Here is a 20,156-nt window from a genome sequence, read left to right as displayed (position 1 = left end):
AACAGATGGGGTACGAGGGGGAGGTGGGGCATTAGCGGAAGTTAGAGAAGTCAATGTTCATGCCATTAGGTTGGGTAGCTGATGGCATGAACATCGACTTCTCTATCTTCCGCTAATGCCCCACCTCCCCCTCATACCCCATCTGTTACTTATTTTTATACACACATTCTTTCTCTCACTCTCCTTTTTCTCCCTCTGTCCCTCTGAATATACCCCTTGCCCATCCTCTGGGTCCCACCCCCCCTTGTCTTTCTTCCCGGACCTCCTGTCCCATGATCCTCTCGTATCCCTTTTGCCTATCACCTGTCCAGCTCTTGGCTCCATCCCTCCCCCTCCTGTCTTCTCCTATCATTTTGGATCTCCCCTTCCCCCTCCAACTTCCAAATCCCTTACTCACTCTTCCTTCAGTTAGCCCTGACGAAGGGTCTCGGCCTGAAACGTCGACTGCACCTCTTCCTAGAGATGCTGCCTGGCCTGCTGTGTTCACCAGCAACTTTTGTGTGTGTTGCTTACCTTACCAGGGATTTTTTTTATGCTATTATCATGTTGCTCATTACCCAAGAGCTCTCAGACGTCTAAATTCTTTATTCTCTCCTCATAATTTAAATCTTATTCCTTATCCCTCGTACATCGTTACAAAAAAAAGCAAATTTAAGGTACTAAGGTTTCAAGCTGCATTATGAAATATGTCATATTTAAGTAAAGAATATGACTGCATCTGGTTAACTGAAGATACACTCAGGTGATGATATTCCGGGCTGGGGGCCTTTCTGCCAGGTTCAGCTTTCTAACCTAGCAGCACACAGTTCTAGAGATCAAAGAGTTATTTTTAAGTTAAACTTCCAACCAATATTCTTTGTTCAGCTTCCTGCTGTAAGTCTTCAGTTCTTAATATAAAATGCAAGTAATAATCAGAACAAACAGTACTGTCTATGGAGCCCAGATGGCCAGTCCACAGCACCGGGCCAATTGCTCAAGAGATGCAGTGTAAGACAATGGGGCTATTGCAGACCAGATTAACAGCATCACTCAGCACATTAAATAACTGATCTATCAATAGTTGGAAGATTTATGTACTCAGTCAGCCATCACAGCATTAATTTTGGGATATCCACCTCCAGAAGCTTTTAGACCATCTGTGTGAAAATGTATCCAAACAAAAAATATACCACATGCATGTGAAGACAGTAAGTGGCAAAAGAAACAGTCTAAGTGTAAGAGAGCAGTCAGGCTTGGTCAGGAATGGTCAAGGAACAGTAAGAAGACTGCTCTGCTACAGTTAGAACAAGAAGATGAGATGAACTAGAATCCATTCCACTGCCTTTGATTTCTGCAATGAGTGACTTGTTCGTTCTGCAACTTGTGGATTTTTTTTAGCTTATGGGAATTATATCTGTGTTTTGAAAATATTTGTCCTTTAGAAACCTTTTATAGGATAAAAATCTTCAGCAAGTTTTAAACATGTTTTAAGAATTTTATCTAAATTTAAACATATATCACTAAAAATAAATGAATCGTGTTTAAACTACTTTGTTAGCCGGAAATATCTTCTGCTCGGTAGGGTGGGGAGACCCATCGCTCAAATAGCAGGTATTGGTAGCTAACTATGGAGGATAACGGGGAAGTGATCTAGTCTATGAAGAGTAGGTGGCTACAGTATAACCTCCCTTTAGTGAGAGTACCCATATCAATATCAGATAGGAGATCTTTGTCTGAGGTCAGAACTTTGCGGACATCAAGCCCAGTACCATCACACTTCATTCCATAATCCACTTTACATTGAGATGTTCAAACGTATTAAAAATTGAAGAAATATTTAGATATAGCAACAGGATAATAACTTGTGGAAAGTGTAATTCTATTCTGCTAAACCCCATGTGAATACAGTAGGCCTTCCGTATCTGCAGATTCCGCATCCGCGGATTCAACCAACCGCGGATCGAAAATATTCAAAAAAAAATTTCCAGAAAGTTCCAAAAGCAAAACTTGAATTTGCCGCACGCCGAGCACTACGCTGAATCTACGCAAATGAAGCGATGTGTAGGCATACCCTGCTGTAGCCTCCCGCCATTTCACAGATCCTCAGTCTCTCTCCAGCACTCGTTGTCTGAGCCTCGCGTCTCGTTCGTTCGCTACTTGTGTTGTGAGCAAGAGGAAGGAGTTTAAGGCCAGTAAGGGATGGCTGGCTAGCTATGTAAAGCGTTACAGCCTCAAGAACTTAAAGATCACAGGAGAATTGGCATCGGCTGATTTTTTTTGTCATTATTCCCTTAAACAATACATTATAATAACTATTCACGTAGCATTTACATTGTATTAGGTATTATAAGAAATCTAGAGATGATTTAAAGTATACGGGAGGATGTGCGTAAGTTATATGCAAATACTATGCCATTTTATATAAGGGACTTGAGCATCCGCGGATCTTGGTATCCGCGGGGGGTCCTGGAACCAATCCTCCGCAGATACCAAGGGATGACTGTATGCCATATTTTGTTCAAATAACCTTACATCAATACTAACAACTCTCAAATGTATAATATTAAAATTTTGTACTAAAATACAAATAACAAAGAAAAAAGCTCACTTTTACCTTTGTTGTCAACATTTCTCTCTGCAGATGTACCTGATTTCTCCAATTCTGAAGATCTGACAGGGCGTAGAGGACTGGTTAAAGGACTGATGGGTGCACCTATACAGCCAATATAAGTGAAGTCAATGCTCTGGATGGAGTTGTCCTCCAGGTCGTCAGGGACACAAGATTTTTTAACTGGTGTGGTAACAGCTGAAGAATCTACTGCAGGTGTGTGCCGAACTTCACGGTCAGTCACATCGGGCTCTGAATTTTCTGGCAGTTCTCCAGTAACTGCTGTAGCAACATCTTGAGGCTGATTGAAATCTCCAGGGTTCCCAGTGCCAGTGAGGGACAGAACCTTTTCACTGCTGACTGTATTGTCAGTTTCAGCAGGGCAATCTGAATCTTCACATTGTCCATCAATGGTATCATCAGCTTCTATAAGCTGCTGGGATACTTCGTTCAGTACACACTCATCGACCTTTGATGAATTTCCTACTGATTCCAAATGCTCATTGGCAGAAATTTCCACAAGTGGTGGGGAGTTTTCAACTTCTTCACTAACTGTTTCACTGATAACTTCCACAGTCCCAAAAGTCTCCACAACAATTTGAGATGACTCTACTGGGTCAGAGTCTTCCACTAAGCCTTCTTCCACTTCATGATCTTTTGCCAGGGCAGAAGGCATTTCAAGTACCACAGATTCCTGATCAGCTGGAGGCACAGAAACCTCAGATTCTCCTAAATGCATCTCAGTGGATTCCGAGTCTATGTCCTTTCCTTCATCTTTACTAGCTTCATGAGAACTTCTATTGTCACTACTCTCCAATGTGGATGCCATACTTTCAGGATGCTCCACCATCTCACCTGCAACGAGTGCTTGTGTGCACGATGTTTCCACCTCATGAGGAACAGTGGATGGTTTCTTCACAGGAGAAACAGTAAGCTGCAATGTTTCCATAAAATGCAGTTTGGGATCAGCATCTCTTACTAAGCTTTGTTCATCTGTCGAGCTCTGCAAGTTACCTGAACTATGACCATGTACTGCATCTTCAGTACAATGTCCTTTCGTCATCCATTGACTTTCCTCAGGCAATTTAGTTCTGTCTTTTTCACTTCGATGCTCCTTGTTAACAACATCCCTTCCATTCCGTAATGAATGTTTAATACCATGGTCTCTCTGATTTTCTTTCTGTTCAGATTTATCCTTTTCTTTTCTATTTTCATCTTTCTTTAAGCTTCTGCTCTCATCTTTACCACTTCTTCTAACATTGTCCTTGACAGTCTCTTCATCTGGCACTTTCCTGTTGGATTGGTTACTCCTTCGGTCTCTGCTAACATCAGTGCTTCTTTCCTTTCCTGAACTCTTGCTCTCAACTTTTTGATCTCTTTTTCCTCTAGAAGAGTGGTCCACTGCTGTGTGAACACTTCGACGAGAACTCCTACAGGGACTTGTAGGACTCATCAACTTAGACGACTCACTTCTTTTTTCAGAATGACGTCTCTCTGGCTCTCTCTCCTTTTGAAAAGATCGACTTCTTAATCTGTCATCTCTGTGTTTTTCTTGGGCATCTTCCCGATTACTTCTCTGTTCCTTTTTTCTATCTGTTGCTTGCTCTCTGCTTCTGTGGTCACTTTTTTTGGTCTCCTCTTTATGTCTCTTCTCCTTCTCAACTTGACCTTTTGATTCTTTTGAATCTGCACTGTTTCCTGACGAGCCCTGACCAAGGCGATGCCTGCTCCTGTCTGAACATTTCTCTGAGGCATGCCGATTTGTACTCCTCACTTCAGAATGTGACTTTGTACTCTGAGAAGTTTGTTCAAGTTTATCAATCTTCTGTAGAAAACTGGGCTCTTTGTTTTTATTTCCTTGAGCTGATAATTCAGAAATGTATGACTTTTCAACTGTTCCATGTTTAACCAAATCCTCTCCATTCAATTTCTCAGTTCCTTTCCTCTCCTTGCAAGGAGTGAGTTCTGCTTTATCACTGGTGGCATTTGGTTTATGAGGTGGTACGATACTTGTATGTGAGAAGGACTTGCTAGAATGCTCTCTGCCAACAGGTGAATGAGGGCTAGAAAGAGATTTTGCATCTCTTGGTAAATTACACTGGCTCTTTGGTCCTATAATCTTATTTCCACACCCAAGTGGTCCAACTTGGGGACAATTTCCCTCTTCATTTATGCGAGAAGTGAGCAGGCACTGTTCAACATTTGAAGATCTGGATGGACAAGGAAGGTCGTGTCTGGAATGGGTGTTATCGTTCTGTGATGTAATTGGAACATTGAACGATCCTGGAGGATGAGTGTGCCGATTATGGTGGTGACGCAGGCATGGGTTTCCAATCCAATTCATTGAATGTCTGATTGAGAGAAAATAAAGAGAAGCTATTTGTTAGGCTGAACATAACTGATGTGTAATAGCTTACTAAGCAACATATTTCTAAGCAAGATTACAAACAAAGGCATGGCTCACAAGTTTTGCTTCAATAAAATCTCTCCATGGTTTAAGAGCTTGCTAGTTAGCATTGTGGCTTCACATCTCCAGTGACCAGGCTTGATCCTGACTCTGGATGCTGTTTACACATTCTGTAACCAGTTTACACTCAGATCTCAAAGACAAGAGGTTAATTGGCTATTGTAAATAACCCCCGGATGTAGCCCAAAAAATCTCTAAATAATCATCACCGGCATATCACTTGTGAAAATAGAGAACCCAACACACCGGATTACTGTTGTAATATTGCCTAGCACTGTCCTTGACCCTCACAAACCCTGACAAATGGACAGGCCCTGATGGAGTACCTGGTAGGGCTCAGAAAAACTCTGAAAACAATCTAGCAGTGGGTTGAATTACACTTTCAATCTCTCATTGCTACATTCCGAAGTTCCCACCTGCTTCAAATGGGGAACAATCGCAAGAGCAGGGTGAGCTGCACCTCAATGACTATCGTCCAGTAGCACTCACATCAATGATGATGAAGTGCTTTGAGTGGCTGGTTATGGCTACAATCAACTCCTGCCTCAGCATGGACCTGGACCTGAACCCACTGCAATCTGCTTATCACCACAAAAGATCTACTACAGATGCAATCTCACTGGCTCCCCACTCAGTTTCTGATCAACTGGACAATGCAAGTACTTATGTCAGGCTGCTGTTTATTGACTACAACTCAGCATTTAACAAAATCATTCCCACATGTCTCATCAAAAAGCTCCAGAACCTGGGCCTTCCTCCCTCTGCAAATGGATCCTCGACTTCCTCCCCATAAGACCACAGTCTGTACAGATCAGAAATAACATCTCCACCTCATTGATAATCAACACTGGCGCACCTCAAGGATGTGTGTCTAGCCCACTGCTCTACTCTCTCCATACCCATGACTGTGTGGCTAGGCACATCCTAAATGCCATCCATACATTTGCCGATGACACAACCATTGTTGGCAAAATTTCAGATAGTGACAAGCTGGTGTGCAGGAACGAGATATATCAGCTGGTTGAGTGGAGTCACAGCAACAACCTTGCACTCAAAATCAGGAAGACCAAAGAATTGATTGTGAACTTCAGAAGGGTAACATAAGGAAACACACACCAGTCCTCAGAAGGATCAGAAGTGGTATGAGAGAGTAATTTCAACATCTCTGAGGATCTATACTGGGCCCAACATATCGATACACTTACAAAAGCATGACAGCAGCTATATTTCATTAGGATTTGGGGGAGATTTGTTATGTCACCAAAGACACTCACTAATTTCTATAGATGTACCATGAAAATAAGCTGCAGGAAGTTGTGAACTCAGTAATCTCCATCATCGGCACTAGCCTCCCCAGCATCCAGGACATCTTCAAAGTGCAATGCCTCAAAAAGGCAGCATCCATCATTAAGGTCACCGATCACCCAAGACATGCACTCTTCTCATTGCAAACATCAGGCAGGAGATGCAGGATCCTGAAGGCATACACTCAGTGATTCAGGAACAGCTTCTTCCTCTCTGCCATCAGATTTCTGAATGGACATTGAATCCATGAATACTACTTCACTACTTTTTTTTCCTCTTCTTGCACTACTTAATTTAACTTTAAAAACTATATGCAGTGCTTATAAAAAGTATTCATCCCACTTGGAAGTTTTCCTGTTTTATTGTTTTACATTGAATCACAGTAGATTTAATCTGGCTTTTCTGACACTAATCAACAGAAAAAGACTCTTTCATGTGAAAGTGAAAACAGATCTTTACAAAGTGATCTAAATTACAAATATAAAACACAAAATAGTTGATTGCATAAATATTCACCCCCTTTAATATGACACACCAAATCATCACTGGTACAGCCAATTGGCTTCAGAAGTCATATAAAATTAGTTAAATGATCACTATGTGCAGTCAAGGTGCTTCAATTGATTGTAGTAAAAATACACCTGTATTTGGAAGGTCCAGCCACTAGTGAGTCAGTATCCTGACAAAAACTACACCATGATGACAAAAGAACACTGCAACTAACTCCACAAAAAGGTTATTGAAAAGCACAAGTCATGAAATGGATACAAGAAAATTTCCTAGTCACTGAATATCCCTTGGAGTACAACTGTCAATCATCAAGAAATGGAAAGAATTTGGCACAGCTGTAAATCTGCCAAGAGAAGGCCGTCCTCAAAAACTGAGTGACCGTGCAAGAAGGGGACTGGTGAGGGAGGTCACCAAGAGAACTAAGACAACTCTGGAAGAGTTACAAGCTTCAGAGGCTGAGGTGGTAGAGACTGCATATACAACAACTGTTGCCCAGGTGCCTTGCCAGTCGCAGCTTTATGGGAGGGTGGCAAAGAGAAAGCCACTGTTGAAAAAAACTCACATGAAATCTCGGCTAGAGTTTTCTAGAAGGCATGTGGGAGACTCTGAAATCAGCTGGAAGTAAGTTCTATGGTCTGATGAAACCAAAATTGAGCTTTCTGACAATCAGACCAAAATGCTAAACACCGTACATCATCAAAAACACACCATCCCTACCATGAAGCAGGGTGGTGGCTGCATCATGCTGTGGCATGCTTCACTGCAGCAGGCCCTGGAAGGCTTGTGAAGGTAAAGGGTAAATTGAATGCAGGGAAATCCTGGAAGAAAACCTAATGCAGTCTGCAAGAGAACTGCAAATTGGGAGAAGATTTGTTTTCCAGCAAAACAATGACCCCAAGCATAAAGCCAAAGCTACACAGGAAAGGCTTAAAAACAACAAAGTTAATGTCCTGGAGTGGTCAAGTCAGAGTCCAGACCTTAATCCAATTGAGAATTTGTGGCTGGACTTGAAAACGGCATTCACTCACAGTCCCCATGCAATCTGACATCGCTTGAACAGTTTTGTAAAGATGAAAGGGGGAAAATTGCAATGCCCAGATGTGCATAGATGACAAAGACCTATACACACAGACTCAAGGCTGTAATTGCTGTCAAAAGTGCATCAACTAAATACTGATTTGAAAGGGATGAATAATTATGCAATCAATTATTTTGTGTTTAATAATTGTAATAAATATAGACCAATTTGTAGAAATTTGTTTTCACTTTGACACGAAAGTGTCTTTTCTGTTGATCAGTGTCAAAAAAGCCAAATCTACTATAATTCAGTTGTATAAAATAATAAAACATTAAAACTTCCAAGGGAGTGGTGAATACTTTTTATAGGCACTGTACATACTTCCAACAATTTACAATTTTTATTATGTACTGCTGCCACATAATTCCAAATTTCACAACATACGCCAGTGATATTAAACCTGGTTCTGGTTCTGTTTCTGATGTAGAAGTAAATGGCAAAATAATCAAGAGTGTTGAAAGTCACATGAGAGATCAAATGCTATACGGAAAGATGCATGATCATCCACATTGGTGCACAAAACAGAGAAGCAAAGAATTTTTTAAAATGCTGACAGATTGGGAAACTTTAATGTTTAAAGGGTGTGAATGCCTTAGAGCAAAAGTTATTGAAAGCTAACATAAGAAGTAGATAGTATCTTAATGCTTGCCATTGAGGGAGTCAACTATCTATTCACCAGATTGATTCCTGAGAAGGTGTGTTTGCCATTACAGAGAGAGAATGAGCAGACTAGGACAGTACAGTCTGGTTTAGAACAACGAGATCCCATTGACGCTTACAAAATACTTTCTTGGCCTGATTGGCTGGATGTAAAGAGTATTTCACTTGGTTAAGAATTAGACTGAGGGGGGGTCATGGTCCTAAAATAAGGAATTGGCCATTTAGGACAAAATAAGACATTTAACCATGCAGAAGTGGTGAGTTCACAAATCTCTATTCTGGAATTAAGTTTATTCAGAATGGACAGCAATAGATTTCTGGATATTGAGGGAATCAAATGATATCAAGATAATGCAGGAGAGAACAGCTGGAAAATCAGCCACGGTCTGAATGAAATGGCACAACAGGCACAGAAAGCTCCTGCTCCCAATTCTAACTGTAATTTACTTCATTGCCAATTCTCACTCCTTAATGGTGATTCTACAACTCTGCAGCCATGCTTTTAAAGCACATTAAGTACATTTTGTCAATTTACAGAACATAGATACACGATGAATTTTGTTGATCTTAAGTCTTGACTATTTCACCTTCTGTTTAGCCTATTAATTTCTTCATCCTTGCGGTTAATTTCCTGCCGAGCAGTTTTGATGAGCGCTGATATGTTCTTTTTCAGTTGGATGTTCTCATTTGACAGAGTGGAATTCTGTGTAGAAATAGAAAGGATAGCTTCTAGTCCATCATCTCATTTTCTTGCTTTCAGTACTTCTACACCCAATCAAACAGCAGCATAAACCCTGGCCATGTCTCACAATCCCGAATTAAATGATTTCCTGATTGATGATGCTGAATTCCAGGGACTTTAAACAAATGTGAAATGCAATAGGTTTCATTTTCCAGTGTTCCTCATTTTCTATTTTCAATCAGTACATGACAAATGTGGATAACCAAAGCTCATACCTTAATTCTCAAATAAAGAGACATCTCATGTTTGCAAATAACTACATCATAAACTGACTCCAGTGCTCTGAAGCTCCAATTCTTCACTTTCTTCAACTCAACGTGTACAACAGCTCCCAGATCAAACTTTCCTTTTCACTAGAGCCACAGTGACACACAGCATTTAAACAAGCCTTTGGCCTACCAACTTTACGTGAACCATCAATCAGATGTTCACACCAATCCTAATTAAACCATTTTATTGATTCTCCTCATATTCTCATCAACCGCCCCCCCCCCAATATTCTACCATTCACCAAAAGACAAAAGCAATTGCCATGAGCCAATTATCCTAACAACTCAAATCTTTGGGACGTGGGAGGGAACAGCAACACAGGGAGGAAACCATGCAGTCACAGAGAACATAAAACACAGACTGCGCCCTTCGGAACTGAATCAGGGTCTCTAGCACTGTGAGGCTGTGGCTCAATTAGATGCAATGAGCCACCAGATGCATTCAATCTCCTGTCCTACCCTTACAATTGTAGATTTTCTTTATTACAAAATCATTATCTATTAGTTTAGACATCTTTTTGTTCCAAAGTCCATGTTTGTGCCTTACTACAACTTTAGTATTGCTTTTCTCAGTTGAACTTCCACTTTTCTGATCAATGTATCTAACCAGAAATAACTAATTTCTGTCCTATTTATTCTTTTTTAAAAATCCCTGATGAAGAAACAAACTGATAAATCAAATATCAGGTCTGAATATGTGAGCTGACCAATACAAATCATTTACCTTGGTTTCAACTTCATGCAGTTTTTGCAACAGCTCTTCAACTTTCCTTTCTCTCTCTATAGACTTCTCCTGAAACTGTCATAACAAAGAAAAACAATAGTGTACCACAAATTTTTAAAAATGGTGCAAATGCTCAGAAGTTAGGCAGCATCTTTGAAAAAACAGTCAATAATTTATGTGAATAGCCACGAGCAGAATGCAATTTCAAAACTGATTCTTTTGTTGGTCATTCAAATTGAAACCAGGCCATGTGCCAATGAATATATGTCAGCTCCTAAAGTTTATAGATTAGTAAATAGGATGGACTGTCGCTGATGCAACAAAAGCTGTTGTTAGAACATCCACGTACAAAAGAGCAGGAAGAACTCAACAAGTCTATGGAGAGAAAAGAATAGTCCAAATTTTGGATCAAGACTCTTCATCAGGAACCTTGTTAATTTCTCTCCGTGGATGCTGCCTGACCCATTGAATTCCTCCAGCTCTTTTGTGCATTGCACCAGATTTCTAGCATCTGCTGTATCTTTCTTACATCTCTACTGGAATGGGTATGTTGAATTTAAATATTTTCGAGTTTTCAGAGGGACTATTTAAGGAACTTAAAAAAGTTGAGCATCATATTGAAACTAAATCCTAGGATGTTCTAGTCTCAGTCACATGAATAAGGACATGCTGAGTAAATAGCACATCCCACACCTGATTGTCTTTATGGATGCAGAAATAATGGCGTTTAGAATAAGAGGCTTGAAATTGATTCTGCTGCTGACTCTTCCAATGACTTTCTTTAGTTATTCAAAGAAAGGCTTCCTGTTGTCAGTGAGCACCTAGTTTGTATGTTTACATATTTTAGCATGTGGAATCTGCTGTTAGTAAAGGTTTGATGAACAAACCAGCTATTGCTTCTCTGTCATTTATTTACATTAATGGCACAAGCAGCCCATCTTCCTTTTAAATCAGACCACAACCAAACATGTACCTCTTTCAAAGAGATTGCTTTTGCTGTTCCTTCTTCTGTTAATATTTCCTCGTACAAGTCGAAACAATCCTTAGCAGGTTCATTCTTTCCTGAAACATCACCTGAAAACAAAACGTTTTGTTTTTATTAAGCATTAATAATGGATTTCTAAATAGTTTATTGTGCTTTAAAAACAACACGACGACTTCTTGGCACGTTACATAGAGCAGAAATTTGCTGTCCTTCAGCAACGTCTTTATAAAGACTACTTTTCCATGCAAGGCAAACAGCACAGGAAATGCAGTATCATTTGCAGATATAACATGTTCCAAAGTGGCCTCATGTTGTTTGAATGTGGTTGTAGAATAAATAAATGATCTGAAACAAAGAATGTATGTACTTAGTTAGCCAGATCCACAAGTAACCCAAAATCATGCCAGCGTTTACGTTCCATGCTTGCTAAGACTCTACCCAAATTACCATTCCTTTCTACCAAAGTGACCAGTATGTACTGCACTCAAGTTTCAGATTTTAAAGTTTCCCTTGACTCTTTGTTTTGAATGGTGATTTGATTCTTTCCTTTTATATCATGCAAGATTCGAAAAAATTCATGAATCTGAAACATTTAAAATCACTTTATTATTCCGCAACTCCATCCAGGTGTTTGGACTCCAAGATGACCTGAATAGACGAAATCAATGTTGTCTTCATCTTCTTCTTGCTCCTTTGTTGATTTTCCAGGTTTATGAGCTCTTTTGTGAAAATGTTTATTTCCATGTTGAGTTTCTTTATTTGTTGTGTGGGTTATGAATATATAGAAATGTATCATACTGTTGATGGTTGACAAAATTTAATTGGGACAAAGACCAGGAACTTTCCACATTCCCCATACAATGCACCTAACCAGCTTTGATTTTAATGCATCTTTGATTCTTTTTAAAAATATAATTTAAAATTTCCTCAATACAACTGAATCATTAAGACCAAAAGCACAATTTTTAAGGCGGTGCTTCTCTGCAATATAATTTGACATATAATAGCAACGTCTTTCTAAACATAACAAAAAGGTAATAGTATGTTGAGTGTCCCCTTGTGGAGTGATCATCATCATAATGTTTTCACCTGTATTTTTGGCTAAAACTGCAATGGACTGTTTTGTATAACTGGCACTCCGAAATGACTTCAAAACTGCAGTTTGCAGATGCAACAAATGCCCACATAAATGTATGGGCATAGATACCTCCAGTGTCTAACAAGGTGTTACCTACTTTACAACTCAACCAGTCAAATAGTTACCCAATGATATATAGTGTACTTATTGCTTTAAAACGTGAATATTTTGTGACTAATTAACTGAATCATGTTAGTAATTTGAGGTGTGGACTTACCCAGCCTTTTACTTAATAAGGTTCCACCAAATGAACAGAAGCCATTCTTTCAACATGCAATCGCAGAAATCTCAAGATTAGGGAGCATTCTGTAGTCAAGCCCACCATTTGTAAATGTTATATTATCTTTGAAAAAACATTGCAAATACCGTAAATTTCTACATACATGAAGCAGACTGTCCACCACCTTGATAGTCTGTGTCCAAGCCATCGTAGATGTCCACAGAGTTTTCATTGTCTGATTTCACTGTTAAAAATACAACATACATAAAGAGAATGCCAACCACAAAAAAAAAGCTGAACACATCATCCACTGTGGCTATATAACCATGTCATGAGGTGAATTGCAAAATAAACAAATAATTTGAGCCAACTAGAAAAAATGGAAGGCAGAGCAATTTGTTTTTCACAGAAAAGTCTTTGAAATTTGCCAATCACTGCTCAGATTTATGATTCACATTTAGTCAAATATAGTTATGTCTTGACTGTTTGTCTTTTCATAGATGCTGCCTGATTTCTGAGATTTTGCACCATTGTTAAAAAATTTGAGCTATACTAATATTTTTCTTTGTTATGACAGGAATCTACTTGCTCACACCCCAATCACTACAACCACAATACAACCCTCAGCAAATTCTGCCAAAACAAAAGATCACCCCTCTGACCTATCAAACCCATATTTGCCTGCCAAACTGCTATGATCTGCTTCCAGCAGCTCCAACATGTTACTTTGTTGTTTTTTTCCTCTAACTAACCTCATCTATTGTCACTGGGGCAACCTTGGTCTCCACTCTATTAGTCATTCCTTTTGTTCTTTTCACTTCTCCTGCTTTCTACAAGTTAAATCCTGCTTGCTTCTCAAGTTCATTTGTTTCCGCCACATCTGTTCCCAGAATGACGCTCTCCGTTCCAAGAGAAGCCCTCCTCCTTCAAAGAATAGGGTTTCACTTCCTCCACCATTGATGCTTTCCTTACTCACACCTCGTTTCCTAGACATCCACCCTCACCGCATCTGCCCACCACCTTAACAGGGACGGAGCTCCTCTTGTGTTAACCTACCATCCCATGAGCCTCTGCATCCAGCCCCTCCACCCCCTCACTCACTGCTCTCTACAGGGATCGATCCCTCCGTGATTCGTGATTCCCTTGTCCATTCATCCCTCCCCACTAATCTCCCTCCTGGAAGCAGAATAAATTCTATACATGCCCATTCACCTGGTCCTCCACCTCCTTCAGAACACAGTCTATAAAGAATTCCAAAGATTCACGACACAGAATGGATATGGTAGACTCAATGGCTCAATTATGATTTGTACAATTCATAAGTGGACCACTGACTCAGATTAAGTTCCTCCTCATCCCATTTACAAGGGCAACCACTTTTTTAAAAACTATATCCCCTAGTTTTAAGTAACCCCACTATTAAAATATCATCTCAGCATTTACTCTTTCAATCCCCAGCAAATCCTGTATGTTTCAATAAGAACATTTCATTTTTCTATACTACAACCTGCTCAACCTCTCTTTAAATGTCAAGTCCTTCATCCCAGGAAGCAGTCTGGTGAATTTTCTAATCAATGCCTCCAATGGAAGTACATCCTTCCTTGAATAAAAAGGCCAAAAACATAACAGTATTCCAAGTGTGACTATACCAGCATCCTTTAAATTTGCATTAAAACTTCCCTACTTCTATCCTCCACATCCCTTCCAATGAAGGCCAACTTTCCATGAGTATCGCTAACAATTTGCAATTCCTCCATGTTAACTTTTTTAAGTGTCTATGTATTACTATCACAACATTCTATAGTTTCAGTCTACAGAAATAATTATTACCATTCTTTATTCCAAACTAAATAACCTCTTATCCCATTCTCCCCCAGCAATTTCTTCATATCCTCCTTGCTAACCCAAGAAGATTGTGAACCAGCTAACCTAACAATCTTTGTAACATTATCAAATTTAGCCTCAAATCAGTCCCTTCATCCAAGCCATTAATATAGGCTGAAAATAGTTGAGGGTCCAAAATTGATCCTTGTGGTACTCCATTAGTTACTGATTTACACTTAGAAAATGGCTCATTTTCTTTTAGTTAGTTGATCCATGTCAAAAGATAATCATTCCAACCCATAATAAACTAATATTTGTCATTATTTTAGATTTGTCAGCTTTTCTGCTCAACAAGTTACTTAAGTTGACGTACAAACATCTAAGCCTGTCACATCCCAGATCCCCACCGTGTGGGTGCATCTGTGTATGGTTGTTTCAGATGAGGGTTAGTGAGAGATAGATCTGGAGGTGACAATCAGCTATTAAAGACTCATTAACAAAAGCTGTTTACAGTGTCAGGATGGAGAGGACTGGTAACTTATGTGCAGCCATTTCCCACTCTGGGTGAACTGACAATGAACATTCAAATTGTTTCTTACCAAAACTGTCCTCTTGCAATTGATCACAACAAAGATAGTCTGCATTGCTGCTTGCTTCATCATTGTCCATGATGTTCTTAGAAATTCTCCATCTGAGCGAAGAAAAAGTTTACAATCAACATTTAGTATCTGTGTTCGTATCCAATTAGAAAAAAATACTTTCTTCATAAATTGCTTGCACTCAGCCTCATCCACAAAAAAAGATCTGCAGACTTTCCCTAATTATCTGCAGTGAAGCTTTACAGTTGAGAAAGCCAAAAATACATAAAAGTTCTTTTTTGTTAAATGGAAGGACGCATGCTGACCATATTACAGCCTACTGTAAAGTAGATTATGTTGATTCTTCTCAGTTACATGAAATGGACCAAATTTTGAAGTCTATTCAAATGCAAGATCTTTCAAAGTTATGGTCAATTTGCAACACATACAATGCTACAGGAACTCAGCAAGTCAGGCCGCATCAATGGAGGGAACAAACAGTCAATGTTTCAGGCTGATGACCCTTCATAAGGTCAATTTGTATTTAGGAGACCTCAGAGAGGGATGGATAAAGAAACACAATTCAAGGACAATGCTCCCAAGAACGATTCTGTAAAACAATCTTTAGATATTAGCTATGCAAAAAGTATGCAGATCAACAAACTTGAGGTCTTGTTAAAGGAATGGAGAACAATAACATAGATCACTACATTTTTTGAGGACACAGATATATTTTTGATACAGTGGAAAAGAAATTAAAACTAATCTCTTGTTTTAGCTACTCTTTACTCCATGCTCACCCTGATTTTATCTGATAGACAGCACCTCTGACAACATTACATCCCCACAGAATTGCAGTACTGTCCAACTGCAACAATCAATCATCTGGTGGCCACTCATTTCAATTCAACTTCCCATTCTCACACCAGCACGTTTGTCCATGGCCTCCTCTACTGCCATGATGAGGCCAAACACAGGTTGGTGGAGGAACATCTCATATTCTGGCTGGGTCACCTACAGCTTCGTGACATAAACATCGATTTCTCCAACTTTGGGTAAGCATTCCACTCTATTTTGTTCTTCCCATTTTGGTAGTGCTTTCATCCTTTCTCTTCTCCTCTCTGCACTCTTGACTTGCCAGTGCCCTCCCTCTGGTACCCCACCTCCTTCCCTGTATCCTGATCTCTGATCAAATTCCTTCTTTAACCCTTTACCTCTTCCACTCTATCACCCTCTCTCACCTGTTGTCACCTATCACCTGCCAGCTTCCACTCCTGACCCTTCTCTCACATTCTTACTCTGTTTCCTGCAACTTTCCTTTCCGATCGCAATAAGAGGTCTTAGCCAGAAACGCTAACTGTTTATTTCCACCATAGATTCTGCTGATCTGCTGAGTTCCTCCAGCATGTTGTGCGTATTGCTGAAGAGCTACAGCATTTGTAGAATTTTGTATCCTAAAATCTTGTTCTCAAAGCTATCAGGTAAAACCCAACTTCCTAACGGCAGCAGTGCTACTGTTAAATCTGGTTTATAGATAGATAGATATACTTTATTAATCCCGAGGGAAATTTGGTTTTGTTACAGCCGCACCAACCAAGAATAGAGCAATACAGCAAATAAATAGCGTAAATATAGCAATACAAAAAAACCCCAACAATCAAACAACAAAATGCAAAACTATGCCAGATGGAAAATAAGTCCAGGACCAGTCTATTTGCTCAGGGTGTCTGACCCTCCACAGGAGGAGCTGCACGTTCGATGGCCACCGGCAGGAACGACCTCCCGTGCCGCCAAGTGTTGTATCACGGTGGACTGTGGCCAAAGTCCAACAGTAAAATGAATTCTATTCTCCTACAACAGCTTAAAGCTATACAAATAGTCTGCAGTGACTTGTAGAAGTATTCAGCCCCAACCCATTGTTCACTTAAGTGAGGATTTTGATCCATTTAACTGAGAATTTTTATTTGTTAATCACATGCTCCCTTTTCACAGTGGAGTCCAAAAAACAGGGACAATTGTAAAGCATGAAAAACTAAAAATTCAAAAACTTTAGTAGCTGTGAGAAGTGGTTCAATCTGAACTGCTGACATTTAAACTTTTGAATTTTTAGTTTTTTGGACAAGTAGTCAGTAGTCTTTTCACTAAGTCTCTTATTAGTTTTGCACAATGTGTTACGAGCAAGATTTGCCTATTCTTTCTTGCTAGATTGCTCAAGCTGTGTCAGATTAGGTGCTGGACAACAATCCTGAGGTCTTGCCAGAGATGTTCGATCAGCCTAGGGTTAGAACTTTGACTGAGTCACTCAAGGACATCAATTGTCTTCATTTGAAAGCACTCCATGGTTGCTTTGGCAGTGTGCTTTGGGTTGCTGTCCTGTTAAAAGTCAAACTTAGTCTGAGTTTAAGTTTTCTGGCGGAGGCTAGTAGGTGTTTATCCAGGATCTCTCTGTATTTAGCAGCGTTCATCTTCCCATCAATCCTGACCAGATTTCCAGTCCCTGCTGCTGAAAAGCATCCCCATCACATGAGGCAACTGCCGCCATAGTTTATTGTAGGGAAGGTATGACCTGGCTTATGTGCAGTATTAGTGTTAAGGCCAAAAAGTTCTTCAGTTTCATCTGACCACAAGACGTCCTGCTACATCTTTATAGTATCTTCCAAATGACACTTTGCAAAGTTTTGACAGGCAAGGGTATGCATTTTTTATAAGCCAGGGCTTCTTCACTCTTCCATAAATATCCTTTTTGTGCAAGTACTTAGAGATTGTGGAGCCATGAACCCCATCTCCAGTTGCAGCCACTGATTTCTGCAGCTCACTCAGAGTGACTGTTAGCACCACAGTAGCCTATCCTTCAAGTGCCATTCTTCTCCAGCGACTAAGTTCAGAGGGGCAGCCTCCGAACTAGGTAGTGCGGCTGTGGTTTCATATTTTTTTCCACTATTTCATGATGGACTGCACTGAGCTCTGAGGTTTGTTCAGTGCCTTTGAGATGGTCTAGTACCCTTCCACAGATTTGTGCTTCTCTTTTATCATTTCCCTGACCTGTCTTGAATGCTCTTTTGCCATAATTTTGGTTTAATCTGTTGAAAATCTACCATACTGTTTGGATCTTACACAAAAGGGATGCTTGCAGTATTCTTTTGGCTTAATTGAAAACAGGTGGTCCTTCTATTTTCTAGATCAACAAATTTGGTGAGTTGATAAGGTAATAATTGCACTTGAGGAAAGTTAACATAGTAATGACAAAGGCAATGAATACTTATTCAGCCTCAATTTTGGTTTTTAATTTTAGTGAAATGTTGACAGGGTTTGGAATTTTTCTTTTGATTTGACATGAAGCACAATATTTTGTAAATTAGCTCTAAAATCCTACTTCAATATATTTTAAATTTAGAAAATGACAGTAAAATGTGAAAATAGTTTTGGCAGCTGAATATTTTTCAGGACACTGTATTTAGGTAGAATTCAGGTGCACCCACTTTGATGAGATTATACTACAAAACACCACCCCTCCACCCCCCACCAAACAATAGCCACTGGGACATTGAGAGACAAATATGTGATTAGTAAAAGGGATAAAAGCAATAGGTGTTTTAGTGGGTGGCTTCACTTTTCCTTATATAGTCTGGGACCTCCTTAGTGGCGTAGATAGTGCAGAATTTGTTAGGTGCATTCAGGAGGGTTTCTTTAATCAATATGTAGATAGTCTAACAAGTGGAGGGGCCATACCAGACCTAGTATTAGGTAACAAGCCTGGCCAGATTACTGACTTTTTAGTGGGAGAATAGTGAGGGAACAGTGATCATAATTCTCAAAGTTTTAAGATAGCAATAGATAAAGTATGGATCTTGCAGAGAGCATTAAATCAAAGCAGGATAAATTACAATCTCTATTCCACAGGAGCTAGGGAGAGTTCACTGGGAACTGCTGCCCTTGGGCAGGTCCACAACTGATATGGAGAATATTTAAAGGCCAACTGCACAGAGTACAGGACAGGCATATTCCAGTAAGAAGGAAAGACAAGAACAGCAGATGTGATGAATTTAGTCAAAATATATTAGATTTAGGAAGCTAAAAATCAGAGCCCTTGAGGATTATACAGAAGCCAGAAAAGAAATCAAGAAAGGAATTAGAGAAGCCAGAAGGGACCATGAAAAGCCCTTGGCAAGTAGAATTCTGCATGTACATTAAGAGCAAGAGGATAACTAAGAAGGTGATAGGACGTATCAGGGAGGGAACATATGCTTTGAGGTGGAAGACGCAGATAAGGTATTAAGTGAATACCTTGCATCAGTACTTACCAAAGAGAAGGATAGAAAAGACAGGGAGCTTAGTGCAGAGTGTGCTAATTTGGCAAAGGCTTTTTGATTTAGTGTTTTGGATCTCAGAAAGAACATTAAGGTTCCCAGGGCTGATGGGATATACTGGGTTTGCCCCGCTATCCGAAGGTAGAGCATTCCTATGAAATGGTTCGTAAGCCAGAATGTCATAAAGTGAATAAGGAATTACCATTTATTAATATGGGAAAAATTTTGGAGCATTCCCAGACCCAAAAAATACCCTGCAAAATCATGCCAAATAACACAAAACCTAAAATAACAGTAACATATAGTAAAAGCAGGAATGATATGATAAATACACAGCCTACATAAAGTAGAAATACTTTTCAGCACTGTCTAGCGCAGTGAAAATCTCACGGCAGCGCTCTCAGCAGAAACACTCTCTCCAGTAACCTTTGAGCTATGAAGCTGCCAAATCATATCAAATAACACATAAAAATGCACAGCCTATATAAAGTAGAAATAATGTATGTACAGTAGCCAAACTCACTACTGCCGTATTTATTGTTGATGGTTTGAAGCCTTTATAACCATTCACTGCTTTGGGACACAGTTTCCTCCAAACGCCATTTCTCATCGAGACTGTTAGCCTATCGAGAGCATCTCCAATGTTGGTGATTGCCAATTTTATAATGTATTCTTTACAGATCTCTCGCAAAGACGCTTCGGAGTTGCCCTCTCTGTCAATGGTACTTACAATAAAACGCATCACATTTTGCGTATAGTAAG

The 20,156-nt window shown here is 39.7% G+C and overlaps 1 protein-coding gene across 1 annotated transcript in view; it reads right to left on the bottom strand.

Moving 5' to 3' along the window:
* casp8ap2 (caspase 8 associated protein 2) overlaps positions 1-20,156 on the bottom strand; it is a 37,965-nt gene that overhangs the window by 10,347 nt on the left and 7,462 nt on the right. Inside the window, exons 2-7 of the mRNA XM_063040389.1 lie at positions 15,109-15,200; positions 12,849-12,929; positions 11,316-11,416; positions 10,343-10,417; positions 9,195-9,310; positions 2,594-4,938 (exon numbers count right to left, since the gene is read on the bottom strand). Coding sequence (XP_062896459.1) covers positions 2,594-4,938; positions 9,195-9,310; positions 10,343-10,417; positions 11,316-11,416; positions 12,849-12,929; positions 15,109-15,200 — 2,810 coding nt within the window. The remainder of the gene's footprint in view (positions 1-2,593; positions 4,939-9,194; positions 9,311-10,342; positions 10,418-11,315; positions 11,417-12,848; positions 12,930-15,108; positions 15,201-20,156) is intronic.

Source organism: Mobula hypostoma, chromosome 2 (assembly GCF_963921235.1).
Source record: "Mobula hypostoma chromosome 2, sMobHyp1.1, whole genome shotgun sequence".
Lineage (NCBI taxonomy): Eukaryota > Metazoa > Chordata > Chondrichthyes > Myliobatiformes > Myliobatidae > Mobula > Mobula hypostoma.
The sequence above is the reverse complement of the archived record's forward strand: the minus strand, read 5'-3'. Positions and strand labels throughout refer to the sequence as shown.